The sequence below is a fragment of the Cervus canadensis genome, chromosome 4 (genome assembly GCF_019320065.1).
Source record: "Cervus canadensis isolate Bull #8, Minnesota chromosome 4, ASM1932006v1, whole genome shotgun sequence".
Lineage (NCBI taxonomy): Eukaryota > Metazoa > Chordata > Mammalia > Artiodactyla > Cervidae > Cervus > Cervus canadensis.
Window position 1 is genome coordinate 88912944 of NC_057389.1, and position 19655 is coordinate 88932598.

Consider the following 19655-nt stretch of genomic DNA (forward strand, 5'->3'; position numbering starts at 1 on the left):
CCACAGTCATGTCCTCAAAGCCAGCAAGGACCCCAAATGGCTAAGAGACTAGTGCTGGAGAAACAAAGGCCCACTGGACCAGCTGGCTGACATTGGACAAGGAGAAGCGGGGTGCCTGAAGCTACAGGTGCCCTGCAGCAGGCCCTGTTCCTCTCCCAGGAGGCTCTAGGCTCCCCTCTGGGGGCCTATGGGCAGGAACAGGACCACCAGGGACCAATCCACCTGGAGCCACAACAGCCAGACTCCCCAGCAGCCCCAGGGCCCTACAAGGACCCATGCCATGTCTCCCCACCCCCCAGCCTCTCTGCCAGTCAGCCCACAGGTCCGGACAGCAGACAGCCCATTTGAGGGAAGTGCCAGGGCCTCCTGAGCTGCAGGAAAAGGATGATGACTCGGAGGGAAGGACTGAGGGTGTCTGTTGGAGAGCTATATGCAGCAACCGTCACAGGGACCCCCTGAGTTGCAGCCCCTGGAGCGGCAGGAAGACGCTGGACCAGGAGGGGTGGAGACGCAGACCCCAGCCTGCAGGCCCCCCGAGCATGGCAGGTGCGACTACCGGTATAAGGGCCCCACGGGTCTCAAAGACCTCAGCAAGAGATGCTGCCAGCAGCCCCTGCTCGGCAGGCCACTGCAGTGTCCTCAATACCCAGAGGGCACTTCCTAGGGGACTCGCAAGTGACATGCCAGAAAGAGATGGCGATTCCCGCACTTCCCACTCTGAGCAGACCTCTAGACAACTATGGGTGACTGAGACAGAAGCTGCCAAGATCGTGAGTAAGAATTTTTCTTCTATATAAGTCCCACGAGGTTCAGGGGAAGACCACAGATGCCAGTGTGGGGAAGACCCCAGACCCACACTCCATATTGGAGACTCTGGCCTCATATGTCCAGGAGGCTTAAGTCAGAGAGATCTGAAGATTCAGAGACCTAGTGGTCTTGTGGAAAGTGCCAAGACGACCTTGCCCAGGTGACAGGCACTCCTCCAAGGCTGCTGATAAGCATCAGGCTGTAAGGCCTGAGAGCTCAACTTGCCCCGCCTCGGGTGCCCCAGGCCCCTGACACCCGAGCATGAGTGGAGCAAGAAACCTGCCAAGACGAGAAGTGGATAAACTTTTGGGGTGGGTGGTAGTGAATGATCAGCAGCGGCCCTAAGAGCCAGGCGTAGCTCGGTCTTGGGGACACAGCTGTTTGAGGCGGCTGCGGGACAAGACGCACACTTGGGAACTTCTGTGTCCACTGTGTCCCAAGGGCTTGAGGCCATGCTGTGATGGCTCAGGGAGGGAGCTGTTGTGAGGGCAGAGCACCCCCTGCCTGACGGCTGAGAAGATGATAAAACATCTCTTCTTGGGGCAAACAGTGTGCTTGCCCGCATGGCTCCACCTGGCCCTTCCCCAAGTAAGCTCTCTGCAGAGAGCTGCTGCCAAAGCAGAAAGCGGAGCCTAGAGCAGCCGAGGGAGGGGCGCCCAGCCCCACGGAGAGGGTGTCCGAGTTGCGCTAGGGAGCAGCAGTGGACGCACTTGGTCCACGGCCCCCAGCACACGAGCCTCTCAGGGTCTGTCCCAGTGGTCCTAGGCCCTCTGACTCAGTGGCAGGAAGAATAGGGCAGGCTCTTTGGCCTCAAGAGGAACAGAGAGAAGCCTGCGATCACTTGGCTGTCCGTGAGGTCATGAGGGCCAGCCTCCTGACTAAGGGGCAGAGCAGCCAGGAGGGCAGAGATGAGCTCCGAGAGGAGGCCAAGGGAGCGAGTCCGGGGATGGAAGGTCCAGCTCTGACGTGGGGCGCCCTGAGCCGGGACTCGCCGCCGGGCCCCAGCGCGCCCCCAGGACTGGGCCTGCCGCCTCACTAACCTTGGAGCCGTGGGACGGTTTGGTCTTCTTGGGGTCAGAGAAGGCAGAGAGTGGAATTGTGGGTAACATGGGGTAGTCGGGGCTGGGCCTGGACACCGTTTCTGCTCCTTCAGGAATTACCATCACCTAGTGATAAAGAAGAGACAGATGTTATCAATGGGCAGGGAGGCAGACTGGAAATCCCATCGGCAAGAGGAAGCCTGCTGTGGGAGCTTCCCTCTGGGAGGGGCTGGGCGCTGAGCGCTGGAGCCAAGCAGGCTGGGTGGAGAGCGAAGAAGCCGGGTCCCAGGAAGGCTGAGTGTGGCGGGCCTGAGGGCCGGCTGGAAGACGCGGAGCGTGCAAAGGAGCACGAGGAGGCGCCGAAGCCAAGCTGCCCCGCACAAGGTGGGGACGACAAACCAGAAGCACGGCCGGGACAGGTGGAAAGCCAGCCAGACACCCAGAGCAGGCAGCGTGGTGGAGGCAGCACCCAGATTCTGGGTGCCAACTCCCTCTCCAGTCTCAGGTGGGTGAGCTGGACAGACAGGGGGCGCGTGGCCGGGCTGGAGGAGAGAGGGCTGGAGTGCCGCCGGGAGGGGCTCCGGCCAGGCTCCCATGGCCCCAGCTGAAGTGGGAGAAGGCTGGGGGCAAGTTTTCAAAATACTGACAAGAGTGAGCTGACACTACCAGCAGCCAGCCACTCAGAGGGAGCCTTCCAGACGGTGATGAGCCAGAACAGAAGAATAAAGTGCATAAGATGATGAAAAAGAAAGCATTTAGCTTGGTAGAACAGGCACCATGAACAGCTCTGAGAACCTGGGGTTCCCCAACAAACCCCAGCTTTCATCTGAGGAGGCTGAGGTCACACCCGGCCACCGCCGTGGGGACGCCGGGTTGAAAGGAGGGTGGCAGGGCCCGAGGCGGCGCTGCTCGTCAGAGCCTGTCTGACTATCGCGCTGTGAAGCAGGCTCCCAGAACACGTCGGCCCCTCCAGGCACCCAGGGATCATGCCCTCAGGGGCCCGTACACATGAAGGCCACTCGGACATGACTGAGTGGGCAGCCCAGAAGAATGGCAGGGCCACGGGAAGCCTCGGTTTGTCCACCCACAGCCCTTCTCCTTTCGTTACAGCATTTCCTATCCCTTCAGAGGAAGGTCCTAGGCTGACCCGGTCCCAGGACACGAGTGACTGCCTCCCGTGTCCTTGCCTCATGGTGAAAACCTGGGAGCACGTGGCTCCAAAGGAACCCATCTCACCGCCTGCCACTGAAGGAGCCTCTACTTCTGTGCAGCTCAACTGCCGACGGGGCCAAGGACGAGACACACCGCTGGCAGCCAGGCGACCACCCGGCCCAGCAGGAAGTGGCTAAGGTCACCGCCGAGGCCGTCTCAGTGTCACACAAGGAGCAACAGGGCTCACGGGACCCCAGGGAAGGGGCTGCACAGAGAGCAGTCCTCTTGGCTCACAGACAACTCGCTCCTCCAGTTCTTCCAGCACCGATGTGGACATCAACACAGGCGGCCTCCGGGGCTACCTGCCACCAGAGGGGAAAGGCAGCCCACCTGGGACCCAGTGCCCCAACACAGCGAACAGGGACTGGGACTCAGGACTCGGGAGCCACAGTCCCCTGGAGGTCTCCGGTGGCTCCTAAGAACAGACAGCACTGCTGTGCCATCAGCCCGGTGCCTGAAGCCCACAGCCCCAAAGGGTGAGAAATTCCTGGGCAGCAGGCCAGCTGTCTGGGCAGCTCCCCCAGGGCGAGGACAGCCCTGGGCAGTGCAGCGCGGCAGCCGCGGCCTCCCTCCCTCCTGCACCTCCTCCCCCGCCTCCTGCCCTCTGTTTTATGTGTTTGGATGCTGCTCACTGAGTCTTCATCTCCTCAGAGCAAACACCGCCGCCCCCACCATGGGCAGCAAGGGGCTCAGTGCCGCGTCCTGGGCCCTGAGAGGCCCGTGGACACTCTGTGCGGCTGCCTCCCAGAGAGCGGTGACCACGCAACCTTGGGGGGAGCACCCAGGAACCGCTGGGGAAATACTCTGGAAAGCATCCGGCAGAGACGCCAAAGTAGAGAGGCAGAGCTAGGGGAGGACTGCTGCGCCTGCCAACTTCAGAGCCAACATCTGTGTAAGGCAACCCCCCATCCCTGCTCCGTGACTGGACTCCGTCAGCCGTCACATGCAAGATTAGGGTCACGCACTCATCTTTTATTAAGGACACAGCAGACCTTAATCACACATCCTGCAATGAAAAAGTGATTCTTTCATATTGTTTAAAAGTTTATAAAAAGACCCAACTGAATTAAGTAACAGGAAACAAGGACTGCTCCCAAGAGCCAAAGAAAACCAAGCTAAAGGCACACACTGGGGAAGTGGGCCTGCCCTCACCACACACACAGGCTGTCACACCCGAGCCGACTCCTCCGTCCCAGGCACAGCAGGCCTGGTGTGCTCAGCCCACAACCCCCTCCTGGCACAGTCCAGCCTGCCCCCCCCCAAGCGGGCACCCCACCCTGCTCTCCAAGAGCCCTGACACGTGCTCCAGCCCCACCACCACACCGGGATTGCTGGCACACAACTCCCTACAGAGACCTAAGTCCTGAGAGCTGACACTCTGACCAGGCCTGAGTCGCAAGGACAAACCCCTAGAAGCCTGCATCAGCAGGGAACCCCCCAGATGACGCAGCCTCTGAGTGGCCTTGCCAATCCGGTTGAAAACTGGCTCCAGCTCTACACCAGGCAGGGAGACTGGCCTCACACCCACTCCTGCCTCCACCCACCACTGTGGAGGAAGATGCTAATTACCCACAGCAACGAAAAGCTTCGGGATAACTAAAGACTAGTCAGTCATTTGCAACAGACAACGCCCTGGTACAGGCTAGGGATGCCTGGGTCCTCTCCAAAGCTGCAGGGTGCCGCCCGTACCACCTGCCCCTCAGGGTCTCAGGCACCCGACTACACGCTGGGAAGCCCTGGGTGCCCCCAGCACCATCAGGGGCCATGTCAGGACCACAGGGAGTGGCGCACTCACCCCGCCGGCCATCAGGAGCTTGTACCGGAACTCCACGGTGGGGTTGTTGAAGGTGAGCTTCTCGCAGCGCAGGTGGTTGACGGGCGGGTTGCCCTCCAGGTTCAGGAATAGATCGTAGGTGAAGCAAACCTTCCTCGGCTCCTCCTTCAACAGAGAAAACAAGGAAGTCTGTTTGATGGGGCAGGAGGTGGGGACAGCCAGGGGCAGGCGGACACGCTCCCTGCCTTCTCTCCCCTCAGACCCTTGTCCGCTAGTCTGTATGTGTCTGCCCGTCAACCTGCTTACCCAAAATAAATTAACAGACTATTTGCAGAAGACCCAGCAAAGCAGGCTCCAAGACAGAAATAAAGATCTGGGTGATGGTCTCAGCTGGCTAGTGAAGCAGTCGATCCTGCCGACGGTGGCCACCGCCCCAAACACATACCCCTCAACCCTCACAGTGCTCGGCTCACAGACGGGGAAGGCGCTCCGAGACGCACAGCCACTAAGCAATGATGCCGAGCCTGGCCAGGATCCTATAGCCTCACCACAACCCCCTTTCCTGGAAGGGAAATTTCTCCAAAGACATAAAAGTAGCCAACAAGCACACGGGAGGCCGCTTTACACCATTAGCCACCAGGGAACTACAAATCAAAACCACAGAATTCTGCCTCACCCCTACTATGATGGCAATCATTTTAAAAAAGGAAAATAGGGACTTCCCTGGCAGTCCAGTGGTTGAGACTGTGCACTTCCAATGCAGGGGATGCAGGTCTGATCCCTGGGTGGCAAACTAAGATCCCACAGGCCGCGCCAAGATTCAAAAAATAACAACTTTTTTTTAATTAAAAAAAAAATGGAAAGTAACAAATGTTGGCAAGGAAATGGAGAAGCCAGCATCCTAGGGCTGCCAGCAGGAATGTAACATGGTGGTTCTTTTGGAAAAGCGGCCAAGAGTCCCTCAAAATGTTAAATAGAGAGTGACTACATGACCCACGGGTCTCCTCTGGATGTTTACCCAATAGAAATGAAAACACACATCCACATGAAACCTCGTATGCTGATGTCCACGGCAGCATCACTTGCCATCGTCACGCCGTGGACACAAGCCCAGCACCCACCAGCAGGTGGCTGGATGAATGTACTGGGGTTCAGCCGCACAATGGGATGGTATCCGGCCATGGAAAGGAACCAAGTGCTGACACGTGTTAAGACAGGGACGGCCCTCAACAACACCATGCTCAGGGAGGGAAGCCCACGCAGGATATGGTTCCACGTGCATGAAGCGTCCAGAACAGACGAGTAAAGCCCGAGACGAGAGTGGCTTCGTGGCTGCCAGGGGCTGGCGGCCAGGGGTTGGGGGAGGGGATGTGGAAGCTGCCGGCCGCTAGGGAAGAGGTTTCTTTCTGGGATGATGAGACTGCTCAGGAACTAGGAAACTGTTATGACCACACAACACAGTGAATATACTCAAAACTACCAACTTTGTGTGCTTTAAAAGGTGAATTTTCCGGCATGTGAATCACACCCTGAATGTTTAAAGTACTGTCTGTGGGAGAGAAGAAAGCAGGAGTCTGAGGAACCAGCAGAGGCTTCTCAGCAGTTGAAAGGAGGTAAGCAAGGAGGGCAGGTGGGTGAGGGTTGAGGGTAGAAGGCAGGGTAGCCAAGCCATTGCACCAGCATCCCTGGGCCCAGCATCTCCTGGGCCAGCCTCCTTTCACCCCTTCCTGCTGCCACAGCACACCAGAACCCCAGCCACCCTGCCATCCCTGGGCTGGCAGCATGAGGTGAGCCCAGTAACCAGGTGATGGTGGAGTGGGGAGAGGCATGGCTGGCTACACGGGGGCAGGCTTCTTAGCAAAGGGGGCAAGAGTGAGGTCCCGCAATTGCATGTGGACGACTCTGCCCCCCAGTCCAGGCCACAAAGGTAGAAGGTGCACTTGCCACATGACAGAGCTGTGGGCCCTGTCCTCCGGGAGCTGCCAGTCTGGGGAGGAGACCAGCAAACAGGCCCTCTCAAGCCAACACCGGGGGTTGAGGTGATCCCGACATGGCCTCTCCCCTGGCAGCCCTTCTCCCCTGACCTGGCCAGCTCCCCCGCAGGAAGAGTGGGTTCCTACCCCAACCACATACACCAGACTTAGAAATCAGTGCCCTGCCCGAAGTGGAAACGTGACCTGATCTGGGATGATGAGATAAGGGAGGTCCACCGAGGAGGGCTTCCCCCCAGGTCAGAAATGACATGGCGAAGAGAATGCCTCAGCGTGTCTCGGCATCTCTTCTCTTCCTGACCACCTGAGACGGCACACCTGGAGGCCAGCAGCCGCCACGGGACAGGCATGGAGGGAAGTGAGAGAATCGCACTCCTGGAGCCCTGGCTCCACGGAGCTGCTCACCCCTTCCCGGGCGGGGCTGCGCTCCTGGCCTCGACTTGCGCCCCAGCAACATGGGGAGGATGAGCTACAGCCACAGCGCCTGGCTCTGCACCACCCAAAAATGAAACCGCTGTCTTCCCAGGAAGAGGCCTGTTGAGGGCACATGGAGACACGGGACCTATAGCCACAGGATCCCCTGGGTGAGGTAAGGCTTCTGTGGGTGCTCCCCAGCTCCACCCGCCGCCAAGCTTGGCTCCCGAGGCTCTGCCCGGGCCTTCCCCTGGCCTCTGCCCTCTCTGGTGACCCCTGCCACACACACATGGAGATGCAGCCTGGTGGCACAGCTACAAGGCTAGTCCAGCTGCCCCCACACACACTCTACCCCCTCAGCCGGCCCCTCCTCATCCTGCTGCCCCCTCCCACGCAGCAGCTTCTGCTGTAGCCCCCTCTCAATCCAAGGACGTTTAACCAGCCCTGGCCATCCCCAACCCCCTCCTTTAACACCCGCCAAGGGCTGCCCTCCAACAGCCCCTGAACACTATCCTCGATCACAGTGTTCATCACAGTCTGCAGGACGCACATCTTGTCTTCTGTCCCCACAGGGCAGCACTGAGCAAGCACCGGTGTCTGCTGGGTGTGCCCACGTGCTCATCAGTCCTGCAGAGATGTGTCAGGGGCTTGCTGTGTGCCCGCAGCACCACCGGGGCTGCGGAGGCTCTCCTCCCTCCTGAGCCCTCGGAGCAGCGGCCACCCTGACGGGACATGGACACTACTCCGTAACATGACCCTGTGCAGCATCCCCACAGCCGGGCGCTCTTACTGTCCCCATTTCACAGGTGAAGACACTGAACCAGGGCCAGAGGACGTGCCTGGTACCCCAAGGTTGGTCGGCAGTGGGCCAGCACACGCTCCAGGCAGGTGGTGTTCTCTGGAACCCCTGGCTCCCGGAGCGGTTCCCACACCCACACAAACCCAGCAGGGCAACGACGCACTGGCCCAAGCAGCGCCCAGGGGTAGCTCCCTAGGATGCCCGGAGGTGAGTGATGAGGTAGAGCTAGGGGTGGCGTCTGGGCTGGGCAGAGGCCCCCCCAGCACCCGGCGTGTGCCCTGCAGCGGACACGGGCCCCAACGCACAGATGACCGGAGCTCCCTAGGGACAAGACCTGGGGCTGAAGCTTAGGAATTTCCAAGTGGATGGTGGACCACTTTCAGCCCAGTCACCAAGAAACCAGCCTCCTGAGAAAGCTGTGAGAAGGTAGGACCATGGCGCCTGGGAGCCGGCAGCATGTGAGGTGAGGAGAGGCCAAGTTCAAGTTGCACCGGGAGGCAATCCCAGGAGTAACTCCCTTAGTCACTCCCCTGGGAGCCTGGAATCCCTGGGGACCCCAGGGCTGGCCCCAAGTGTTCTCAGGCCAGGCCCTGCACTCCCCAGGTCACTCCCCAGGTTAGTATCTCTCTCTGGCCTCAGCAAACTAAGATGTGAAGGCATCGGCCCATCTGGTGCCACCGCCCAAAGCCAGGAGCGCACGCACCTGTCCACAGTGCTCTCCAGGCAGAGGGCCCCCAGCCCTGGGCCAACTGATCGAAGCTCTGGACCGGCCCCCGTCCACCACCTCGGACCCCCAGGGTCCACTCCAAGGCCGCCTCCCTGCAGCTGGCAGGGCTGGCCTGGAGGATGCCCCCACCACGCCCCTGCCCACTGCCACCCCAGGTCGCAGAAGACTCGGGTGCAGTGCAGCCTCACCAGCTGAGGAGGACACTTGGTTCCTAAGAACCCTGAGGCTGTTTCCTCTGCCCACGCTGGCCCCAGGGGCCTATCTGACATTCCCATAAGAGGCCCCAGGGTTCCCACATTCGCTGAGCTTAAAGGAAAACCAGGTAAACCCAAATCTGATCAGGGCCCAGCCTGCTTGCTTACAGGACCACAGCTTTTGAAAACACTCGCAAAGGAGAGAAAGGGAGAGAGAGATGGAGAGAAAGAAGATTTAAAGAAGCGTTAGACAGCAATCAACAGCAATGAACTGGTTTTATCTGAATCCTGATTTGAACAAATTACTTCAAAACATGAATGTGAGATGATTCGGGAAACTTTGACATTATTGAGTATTTGACATTAAAGAATTATTGATCTATTGCTTTCTAGATTTGATGATATCTGTTAGGGTTTTTTGGTTAAGAGTCTTGTCTTGTCCAGACACAGACTGAAATCAGGACCTGACTAGGACGCTGCAGCCCCAGCGTGGAGATGCAGCGAGGGCTGCCTGCAGGCGGGTCGCTGCTGCCGCTGGAGGTGGTGCTGTGCGCTCTGCTCCGCGCCCCTCTCTACTTCTCCACAGGGTTCTCGGTTTTCTATACTTAAACGCTTACCTGTACAGGGCTGGTCCCACCCCAAGCTTCCGTGCAGCTGTGCATCTAACCACTACCTATCTGAGCCGACTCCATCCTGCTACAGGGGACAAGGAGAAGGCAGGCCCAGGGCCGCCCTTCACACCCCCACAGCTCCCCCAGCCCAGGATCTCCTGTGGCAGGCACGTCTAACACTCGGCCCCATCGTCAGCACTCTGCCAGCCCTCGCCAGGAATGGGCAGTTGGTGGGAGGCTTTACATGGCACCTTCCTTCATCCTCCAAAGCTCTGAGGGTTCATTGCTGTTTCACGGCCCCTCGGGAGAGGAAACAGGCTTTGTGGCATGTGATTATTTGCCAAGGCCACACGGAACCAGTAAAGGTGGGCAGACACGGGGTGGGCATACCGCAGCCTTGGGCGTGTGCAGAGCCCCATCTCCTCTGCTCCTCCGGGCCGGCCCATGGGTCCCCAAGCCCAGGCTGATCAGGCTGGGGGCTTCCAGGCAGCAGGAGAGAACTGCTGATCGCCAGGGAAAGAGAGGGAGGAAAGCAATCCCTGAAATCCCACTGCCAAGTAGGCAAGTGTTTGGGGAGGTCCACGGAGGCAGCTTTACAGGATGACGGCGGCCTGGGGCGGGGAGGGTGGGTCCATGACAGCTGGTGTGAGCGAAGGGGCTCGCCGCGCCGGTGCACCAGAGCCAGCAGGGCTGGGGGCACTGACACAGCAGAGTCCACAGACACCAAAGTGGAAACTGCCCCTCGCCCTCCTCCCTGCACCCCCACACTCACACACACACACACCAAAGCTGTTTCCGGGAGGCTGGTTATAGTAGTTACTTCAAGGTAGTAGGCTGGAGAAAAGACTTCAAACCCTTGCAACCTACATCTATCACCTTTGTAGTCATAATAAGAGGAAAACTTTTAAAAAGTGTTAAGGAAAGCAGTGCATTGTGGGCTCCAAACCATGGACTTTGGGGTCTGAGATCGCTCGGATGTCCTAACAGCTCTGCTGCTGCCTCGCTGTGTGATGCTGGACCTGCCACCCCACCTCTCTGAGCCCCGGTGAGAGGAGGGAAAGGACTCCCGGGGTTCTGGGTGCACAAGGGCAGGTGGGAAGAGGGGCTGTGATGCTGGCCAGCACCGTGGTGTGGCGTGGTGTGGCGGCCATCAGACTGCCCAGGAGACCAGGAGGCCACCCAGCAAGTGAACGGGGGGACCGCCAGGGCTGGGTGCAGGGGTCAGGCCACCCTGTATGGAAACAAGTGCCCTCATGCTGGACGTTAGCTTCGGTTATCTGGAGTCCTAACAATCTAACACCAACAGGAGTGGGAAAGGAGCCAGCGACATGAGCACACATGTAAAATGGTAACCTGATGAAGAAACTTGGGACAAAAACAGATCCAAAAGAGGAAAGGACAAAGCCTGCGGTAAGCCCATGGGCGCCTGGAACTCAGGGGACCCAGCCAGGCGTCCTCGGTCTCCTCCCTGGGCCTCCCAGCCCCATCTGAGACACCTCCACCCTCGGTGCTGTTTCTACAAAGAGACACAAGAGTCAGATATGCAAAGATGCGAACAACCTCTCAGCCCGGAACTGAGCCAGTCTGACCCCAAGACAGCACCCAGGCTGATATGGACGAGCCCCTCACCACTGCCTGCACTCTGGGGGGTGACCACGCAGATGACTCAGTGACACCTCTTCTCTGGCTCATTCGCCCTTTGGAGGCATTTCTCTCCCGGGCGCCACACCTGCCCTCGAGGAAACACAGATGCTTCTGGGGTCCCATGCAGAGGACGCTACAGGCAAAAACTGAGCACACGGCTGGCTGACAGCCCCCTGACCTTCCTTGGTCTCCTCACACAACATGCCCTCTGTCCTGGCTCCTCGGTGATCCACCAGCAAGGCCAGGCCCCCTGGATCAACCAGCAAGGTCCTCAACGCAGAGCACAGGCTGCCCACCTCCTGAGCCCAGCATGGCCGCAGAGAGCCAGGGAGTCAAGGGTTTGTGTGGGGCAGGCAGTCTCCCCACCGGCCCCTGGGGTCGAGGGCCTAGTCACTCAAGACTCACTCTCCTCTGCTGTCTCAGTTCAAACTGAGGGCAGGTGGGGAACGCCCGACCAGTCACCAGCAGCAACCTGGACACCCAGAGCCGCGCCCCCTCTGGGGGCGTGAAGGAGGGCCGAGGGGCTCAGCACTGCTCACACAGGCACTGGCCCCCCAGCACAAGCCAGCAAGAATGTCAAAGACATGCCTCCGAGGGCTTCTGGCTCAGAAGCTGGCCTCGTTGTTTCATCTTACTTTAAAAAAAAAAAACAAAAACCTCTTTCTGAAGAAAACCACGCAAGCTGCCTAATAAAATGTACCAAGACACCCCTTTCTGTGACTTCAGTTAACGGCATTGGAGAGAAGTCATGGAAAGTTAGTGATGGTTAGGGCTCAGTGTCCAAGAATAGCCTGCTGTGGGGGCAGGCTGGAGGGCAGGGAGGATGTCTAATATTAGCAGAAAACAACTGGAATAAATGTCTTCATGTTTTACGTCTCTGAAAATTGGGCTGTCTCCTGAAGTCAGCACGCACTTTTCTTAAATTTTTTTTTGTTACTTATTTATTTTTTGGCTGTACTGGGTCCTTACTGCTTTGTGTGGGCTTTTCTCTAGTTGCAGTGACCAGGGGCTGCTCTCCAGTTGCGGTGCATGGGCTTCTCACTGCAGTGGCTTCTCTAGTTGCGGAGCATGGGCTCTAGGTGTACAGGCTTCAGCAGTTTTGGTGCGCGGGCTTAGTTGCTCTGAGGCATGTGGGAATCTGGTTCCCTGACCAGGGATCGAACCCATGTCCCCTGCACTGGGAAACGGATTCTTAACCACTGGACTGCCAGGAAAGTCCCCAGCACACATTTTTGACGTGTTTCTCTTTCTCCCCACCAAGTATGTTGTTAAGTTGACGGTACATCTCACAGTGAAGGGAGGCAGAGACCAGAGGAAACGGGGTCAAAGTCAGCTTCGGGGAAGATTTCACAGCCCGAACAGCCCAGCTGAGGGTTCAACATCCACGTGTGCCGAGGTCAGCGTTCATTCCCCGACAGACATCGCAGGGCACGGGCAGGGGCCGCCGGCCAATGTGAGGTGCGGGAAACAACAGAGCAGGCGTTCTCTGAACCTAACCCCTTGTCCCCACCCTATCCCTGACTCTCTTCTCCACCCCCTGGTTTCACCAATCACTCCAAACCAAACACTCGGGACTAAGGGACAACCAGCTTTAATTTGAAAAAGAGAAAAAATAAGATCAGCTCCCCCACACCTGCTCACACCTGAGACCAAGCCCCTAAGCGCCCCTCTCACATGACCCCTAGACACTGACTCTGTCTGCTACACAGACAGGTACTTCCAGTCTGGCAGCCGCTGAGCTCCTCCCAGGAGGAGCCGGGTCTGCCCTGTCACCTGACCCTGTCACCTGACTGCTACCGCAAGACAACCTGGGACAGGAACAGGAGAGGCACCTTGGCAAGGCCACAAGATCTCATGTCCAGAGAGGTAGATGGACCCAGAGGTCACAGAGATCGACGCCCCACTGAGGGTCTAGAGCACACCCACCTACCACACACAAACCTGAGAGGCCATTTTAAAAAATTTATTTAAGTTGTGCTGGGCCCTCGTTGCTGCTCATGGGCTTTTCTCTAGTTGTGGTGCAAGGGCTTCTCAACGCAGTGGCTTTGCGTGGTGCAGCTCTCAGGCTCCACAGCACAGGCGCAGTAGTTGTGGTGCACAGGCTTAGTTGCTCCACGGCATGCAGGATCTTCCCGGACCAGGGATCGAACCCCTGTCCCCTCGATGGCAGGTGGACTCTTAACCACTGGACCGCCAGGGAAGACCCCCTGAAAGGCCTCTTACATGGCAAGTGTGATGACTTCAACACAGCCTGGGTGATGTCTCCGAAGCTCCCCAACGTGTTCACCCCTCCCTTCTGAAACTGCGTCCCCCACCTTCACCAGGAAGGGTGTCTTCCCGTCTGCTCTGCCCCGCTGACTCCACCACCCACAAGGCTCTCAGCGAGCCTGGCTTCCTAAGGGGAACTTTTCCGCATCCCTCCCTTCTCAGTGGGTTCCTGTGACAGGGGCAGCGCCCATGTCCCCAGCTTCAGAGCACCGAGGACCGATGGAGTAGACCTCACCGCCCTCAGCCCTGCTCATCCAGCACCTCTTGCCCTTTTGGTCCAGGAGCCCACCACACGTGGGTCTGGATCCACTTTGGTCCTTTCTGTGTCCCAGACTTGTAAATATCTGCTGCATGGATAAATCAAAGAAAATAAATCAGGGGGAAAAAAAAGAAGAGAAGCAATTTCCCCTCCTCCCAGTAAATAAACTTTTATAAAAACCTCCAACTGCCAAGAATAAATGACCATGGCGCCCCCTGCTAGATGCCATCTTCCTACAGGCAATTTCCTCTGCCTCTCTGAACAGATGTTTCAGAGCACGATGCCAATGGGTGGGCTGCAAAGACAAGCTTGTGGGTTTTTAGATGCCCTGTGCCAGACCCAGAGCACGACCATAAAAGAGAAAACAATGAGAAACTGGACTATCAAAACGTAAAGCTTTTGTTGGGCAAGATATACTGTGAAAAGACAAACCACAGACTTGGAGAAAATATGTATAAATCACATACTGGATGAAGAACTTGTATCAAGAGTACTGTATATAAAGAACTACTCAAACTCAACAATAAGGAAAAAAACTAACCCAATTTTTTAAAGAAGGCAAAAATTCTGAACAGCCCATTTCATTTGTCCAAAGAAAATATATGGGTTTCGAATAAATACATGAAAAGATGCTCACAGTCATCAGCCATCAGGGAAATGCAAATCAGAACCTAAAGAGGCACCAATTATTATACTTCATGTCCACCAGGATGGCGACAATCAGAGATACGGAAGGTGTGGGCCAGGATGTGGAGAAACTGGGACCTCGGACGCACTGGTAGCAATGTAAAAGGGTTTGGCCCCCATGGAACACCATCTGGCAGCTCCTCAAGTTATGGGCTTCCCTAGTGGAGCAGACAATAAAGAATCCACCTGCCGTGCGGAAGACCTGGGTTTAGAGAAGGGAATGGCAAGCCACTCCAGTATTCCTGCCTACAGAATCCCATGGACAGAAGAGCCTGGAGGGCTACAGTCCATGGGGTCACGAAGAGTCAGACACTACTGAGAGACTAACACACGGGATTAACCGAAAGACCCAGCAATTCCATTCTCAGGTATGTGCCCAGGAGAAATGAAAGCGTATGTGCACAGGAAAACTTGCACACAAAATAGCTAACAGGTGGCGACAACCTGAATGTCCACCAACTGACAAATGGATACACAATATATGGTCCATTCTGAGTGGAATAAATTCTGCCATAAGAAGGAACGAAGCACTGGCATGTGCCACGGTGTGGATGAACCTTGAAAACATTACGGTGAATAAAAGAAGCCAGTCACAAAAGGCCGTAAAGTGTAGGATTCCATTGATATGAAATGTCCAGAACAGGCAAATCTAGAGACAGAGAGTGGATCAGTGGCTGCCAGGGGTTGGGGGAGGAGTGAATGGTGAGTGACTGCTCATGGGGATGGGGTTTCTCTTGGGAGAGATGGAAATGTTCTGGAACTAGTGGTGATGGCTACACAGCTCCGACTATACTAAAAAACAATGAGGGGCTGCTCTGACAGTCCAATGGTTAAGACTCTGCACTTCCACTGCAGATGAAATGGGTTTGATCCCTTGTCAGAGAACTAAGAACCCAAGTGTCACACGGCATGACCAAAAACAAACGAACAAAATCAGAAAAGAAAAAAATGAAATGTACACGTTAAATGGATGAATTATACCACACATAAATTAGACCTCAATAAAGCTGTTAACGGCTTCCCTGGTGGCTCAGCTGGTAAAGAATCCTCCTGCAATGCGGGAGACCCAGGTTCAGTCCCTGGGCTGGGAAGATCCCCTGGAGAACGGAATGACTACCCACTCCAGTTTTCTGGCCTGAAGAATTCCATGGAGTGAATAGTCCATGGGCTCACAAAGACTCAGACACAACTAAGCAACTTTCACTTTACTTTTAAAGCTATAAGGAGAGATACTACTACACGTCCATTGGAAAGGCAAAGAGACAACTGACATTACCAAGCGCTGAGCAGCAAGATCGCTCCTCCACTGCTGGTGAGGGTGCCAAGTGGCAACCACAAAGTGAACATACCTGTGCTGTGTCACCCACAATTGCCCTCTTGGGAATTTACCCAAAGAGGCTAAAAATTTATGTCCACACAAAAACCTGTCTGCAAATGTTTAGGGCAACTTTATTCTTAATCATCAAGAACTGGAAACAACCCACATGTCCCTCAACCAGCAAATGGATAAACAAATGCAGTCTTATCCACACAATAAAGAGGAATGGACTATTCATTCATGCGACGCCATGGATGGATCTTAAGTGCATCTTGCTAAGTGAAAGAAACCAGACACAAAGGGCTACATATTGCATGTGTCTATTTATGTGACATTCTGGAAAAGGCAAAATGCAAGGATGGAAAACAGATGAGCAGTTTCGAGGGACTGAGGGTGGGGGGAGGAACTGACTTCAAAGGGACAGCAGGAGAGGGTCTGGGGAGGGGGGTCGGTTCTGTGCAGTGACGTCATGGTGGATACATGACTATCATGTCAAAACCCAGAATGAACTTCACTGAAGACAAACTTAAATGATAATAATCATAACCAGATGGGTGGGGGAAGGAACCCAAGACAGAGCACAGACGATGACTAATGAACCTAAGTGTACACAAGTGTGTGACACAACCACCCCAATAGCACTGGAGGAAAAAAGAGATGTCACAGAGAACTCTCAACGGATACTGGGGGTGGAAGACAGGAGAACTGCAGGCAGACACCATACTCTTACTTCTCACAGGAATACTTCAAGATTCTTAAACAGCTTTCCAGACATACTAAGATTAAACAAGCAAGCAACTACATTGCATGGAGGGAGAGCCAGGGGTCTCCCTTCAGAGAAACAAGTTAAGTAACAGGGCAGGGCGGGGGTGATGCTAGAATGAACTCGGGGTGCTGAACTGGAGTTGAGGCATTGGTATGAACTGACATTTACTACGCAGACAGAGAAATGAGCATAGGTGGGGCAGCTAGTACACAGGCATACACTTCCCAGATCTGTCATCTGAGGGACCTAAAAGCACTGACGCCCCAGGAGCAATGAACACATTTTGCTCCCAGATCTTCATTTTGAAATACCTCCTCCAATAACAGGGACCAAGTTCTAGTGCTTAGTCGCTCAGTCGTGCCCACCTCTTTGCAACCCCATGGAATGCAGCCTGCCAGGCTCCTCTGTCCATGAGATTTCCCAGACAAGAATACTGGAGTGGGTTTCCCTGATGGCTCAGTGGGTTAAGAATGGGCCTGCAATGTAGGAGACACAGGAGATGCAGATTCAATCACTGGGTTGGGAAGATGCCCTGGAGGAGGAAAAGGGACCAAGGCTCCTTGGAAAAAGGGCTGATTCTAGGGCTGAGGCATGGAAAAACCAAGATGAGCCAGGAGCATTTTTGTGGTGCCAGAAAGAGAGGAAGCACCCCCAAGACATGGGAACGTGATGAAAAGGCACAGGGGCCAGCCGGAGGGAGCTCCCACCTGCCAGGGGGCAACAATCTGAACCACAAACCGAGTAATAACAGACCTGGATTATAACCCATCCCCCAAACCCCACAAGCAATGACATAAATAAATGGCTGAATAAATCAATGCATGTACAAGGGACAACTACCTTACATAATAATTCCAGCTGATAAATGCAGAAGGAATGAGTGAGATGGGAATCACCATGGAACACCACTAACGGAGGCTAAAACTAGTGGGTGGGGCTTGAATAAGAAACAAGTGAGGTTTCCCTGGTGGCTCAGTCGTAAAGAGTCTGCCTGCCAATGTAGGAGACACGGGTTCCATTCCTGGTCCGGGAAGATCCCACACACCACAGGGGAACTAAGCCCGTACACCACAACTATTAAGGCCTGTGCTCTGGAGCCTGGGAACTGCAACCATGGAGCCCACTTGCCGCAGCTACTGAAATCCGCATGCCCTAAAGCCTATGCTCCACAACAATGGAGCTTCTCTTGGCTTCCACGAGAGAAGCCACCACAATGAGAAGCTCATGTACCACAACTAGAGAGTAGGCTCAACTCGCTGCAACTAGAGAAAAAGCCTGGGCAGCAACAAAAACCCAGCATAGCCAAAAATAAATAAATAATTTTTTTTAAAAAGAAGTAACTTAAATAGTTTTAAATGCAGGAAGTACTACACCAACGTTAATTCTTTGTTCTGACCCTGTGCAGTGATCCTGTAAGATGTTAACACACGGGGGAGCTGGGTGTGGGTACACAGGAGCTCTCTGTATGATCTCTGCAACCCTTCTGTGTTCCTAAGTTTCTAACATTATTTCAGAATTAAAAGTTGAAAACAACAGTCATGACTATGAGCCAGTCCATCCTGGATGGGTTCTCAAAGATCTTTAAGTATATTTGCAGCAACCTGAATGTGCAAATCTACCTCTTACTCTGACTGTGAATTTTATGGAACCGAAAGTCTTATAAAGTCTTTCCAATAAAATCTGTTACCCAAACTGAGATGTGGAGTAAGTATAATACCAAACTTCAAAGACACGGTATTTTTAAAAGGGAAGTAAAGTAGCTTGCTGATTTTAAAACACTGATTACACATCCTGAACTGGTAATATTTTGGATATATAATATAGGGTTAAATCAGTTACAGTATTAAAATTAATTTCACTCATTCTCAGCCTTTTTTTTTCCCCCAGTGGGTTTTGTCATACATTGTTATGAATCAGCCATAGAGTTACACGTATTCCCCATCCCGATCCCCCTCCCACCTCCCTCTCCACCCGATTCCTCTGGGACTTCCCAGTGCACCAGGCCCGAGCACTTGTCTCAGGCATCCCACCTGGGCTGGTGATCTGTTTCACCATAGATAATATACATGCTGTTCTTTCGAAACATCCCACCCTCACCTTCTCCCACAGAGTTCAATAGTCTGTTCTGTACTTCTGTGTCTCTTTTTCTGTTTTGCATATAGGGTTGTCGTTACCATCTTTCTAAATTCCATATATATGTGTTAGTATGCTGTAATGTTCTTTATCTTTCTGGCTTACTTCACTCTGTATAATGGGCTCCAGTTTCATCCATCTCATTAGAACTGGTTCAAATGAATTCTTTTAACGCTGAGTAATTTCCATGGTGTATATGTACCACAGCTTCCTTATCCATTCATCTGCTGATGGGCATCTAGGTTGCTTCCATGTCCTGGCTATTATAAACAGTGCTGCGATGAACATTGGGGTGCACGTGTCTCTTTCAGATCTGGTTTCCTCAGTGTGTATGCCAGAAGTGGGATTGCTGGGTCATATGGCAGTTCTATTTCCAGTTTTTTAAGAAATCTCCACACTGTTTTCCATAGCGGCTGTACTAGTTTGCATTCCCACCAACAGTGTAAGAGGGTTCCCTTTTCTCCACACCCTCTCCAGCATTTATTGCTTGTAGACTTTTGGATAGCAGCCATCCTGACTGGCGTGTAATGGTACCTCATTGTGGTTTTGATTTGCATTTCTCTGATAATGAGTGATGTTGAGCACCTTTTCATGTGTTTGTTAGCCATCTGTATGTCTTCTTTGGAGAAATGTCTGTTTAGTTCTTTGGCCCATTTTTTGATTGGGTCATTTATTTTTCTGGAATTGAGCTTCAAGAGTTGCTTGTATATTTTTGAGATTAATCCTTTGTCTGTTTCTTCATTTGCTATTATTTTCTCCCAATCTGAGGGCATTCTCAGCCTTTCTTAATGTGCCTAATAAAAAGCTTCTATCACATACATGGCTTACATGTCTCACTGGACAGCCAGGGCACAAGATACAATTCACTTATTGGAACAAGAGGCCTCAGGCCACTTGGGGGACAATGAACAGATAATGAGAGGAGCACTTCACCAAGACTCTGTTCCTTTAATTGGTCTTCGGAGACTTTACTTGTCCTGGACACGCTACCTCATTCAGGCATGTTCTCCC

The 19655-nt window shown here is 54.4% G+C and overlaps 1 protein-coding gene and 1 long non-coding RNA gene across 4 annotated transcripts in view; one reads left to right on the forward strand and one right to left on the reverse strand.

Moving 5' to 3' along the window:
- The window catches only part of MLLT1 (MLLT1 super elongation complex subunit), a 64511-nt gene that overhangs the window by 13542 nt on the left and 31314 nt on the right, over positions 1–19655 (reverse strand). For 2 of the 3 annotated variants that reach the window (XM_043466352.1, XM_043466354.1), the window contains 2 exons: positions 4855–4998; positions 1848–1973 (listed from right to left, as the gene is read on the reverse strand). In XM_043466352.1, coding sequence (XP_043322287.1) covers positions 1848–1973; positions 4855–4998 — 270 coding nt within the window. The remainder of the gene's footprint in view (positions 1–1847; positions 1974–4854; positions 4999–19655) is intronic. The other variant, XM_043466353.1, reaches the window with a different exon arrangement.
- Positions 6386–8343, forward strand: LOC122440290. The gene is made up of 3 exons (XR_006269080.1): positions 6386–6446; positions 7351–7413; positions 7811–8343. It is a non-coding gene; the product is annotated as an uncharacterized LOC122440290 (long non-coding RNA).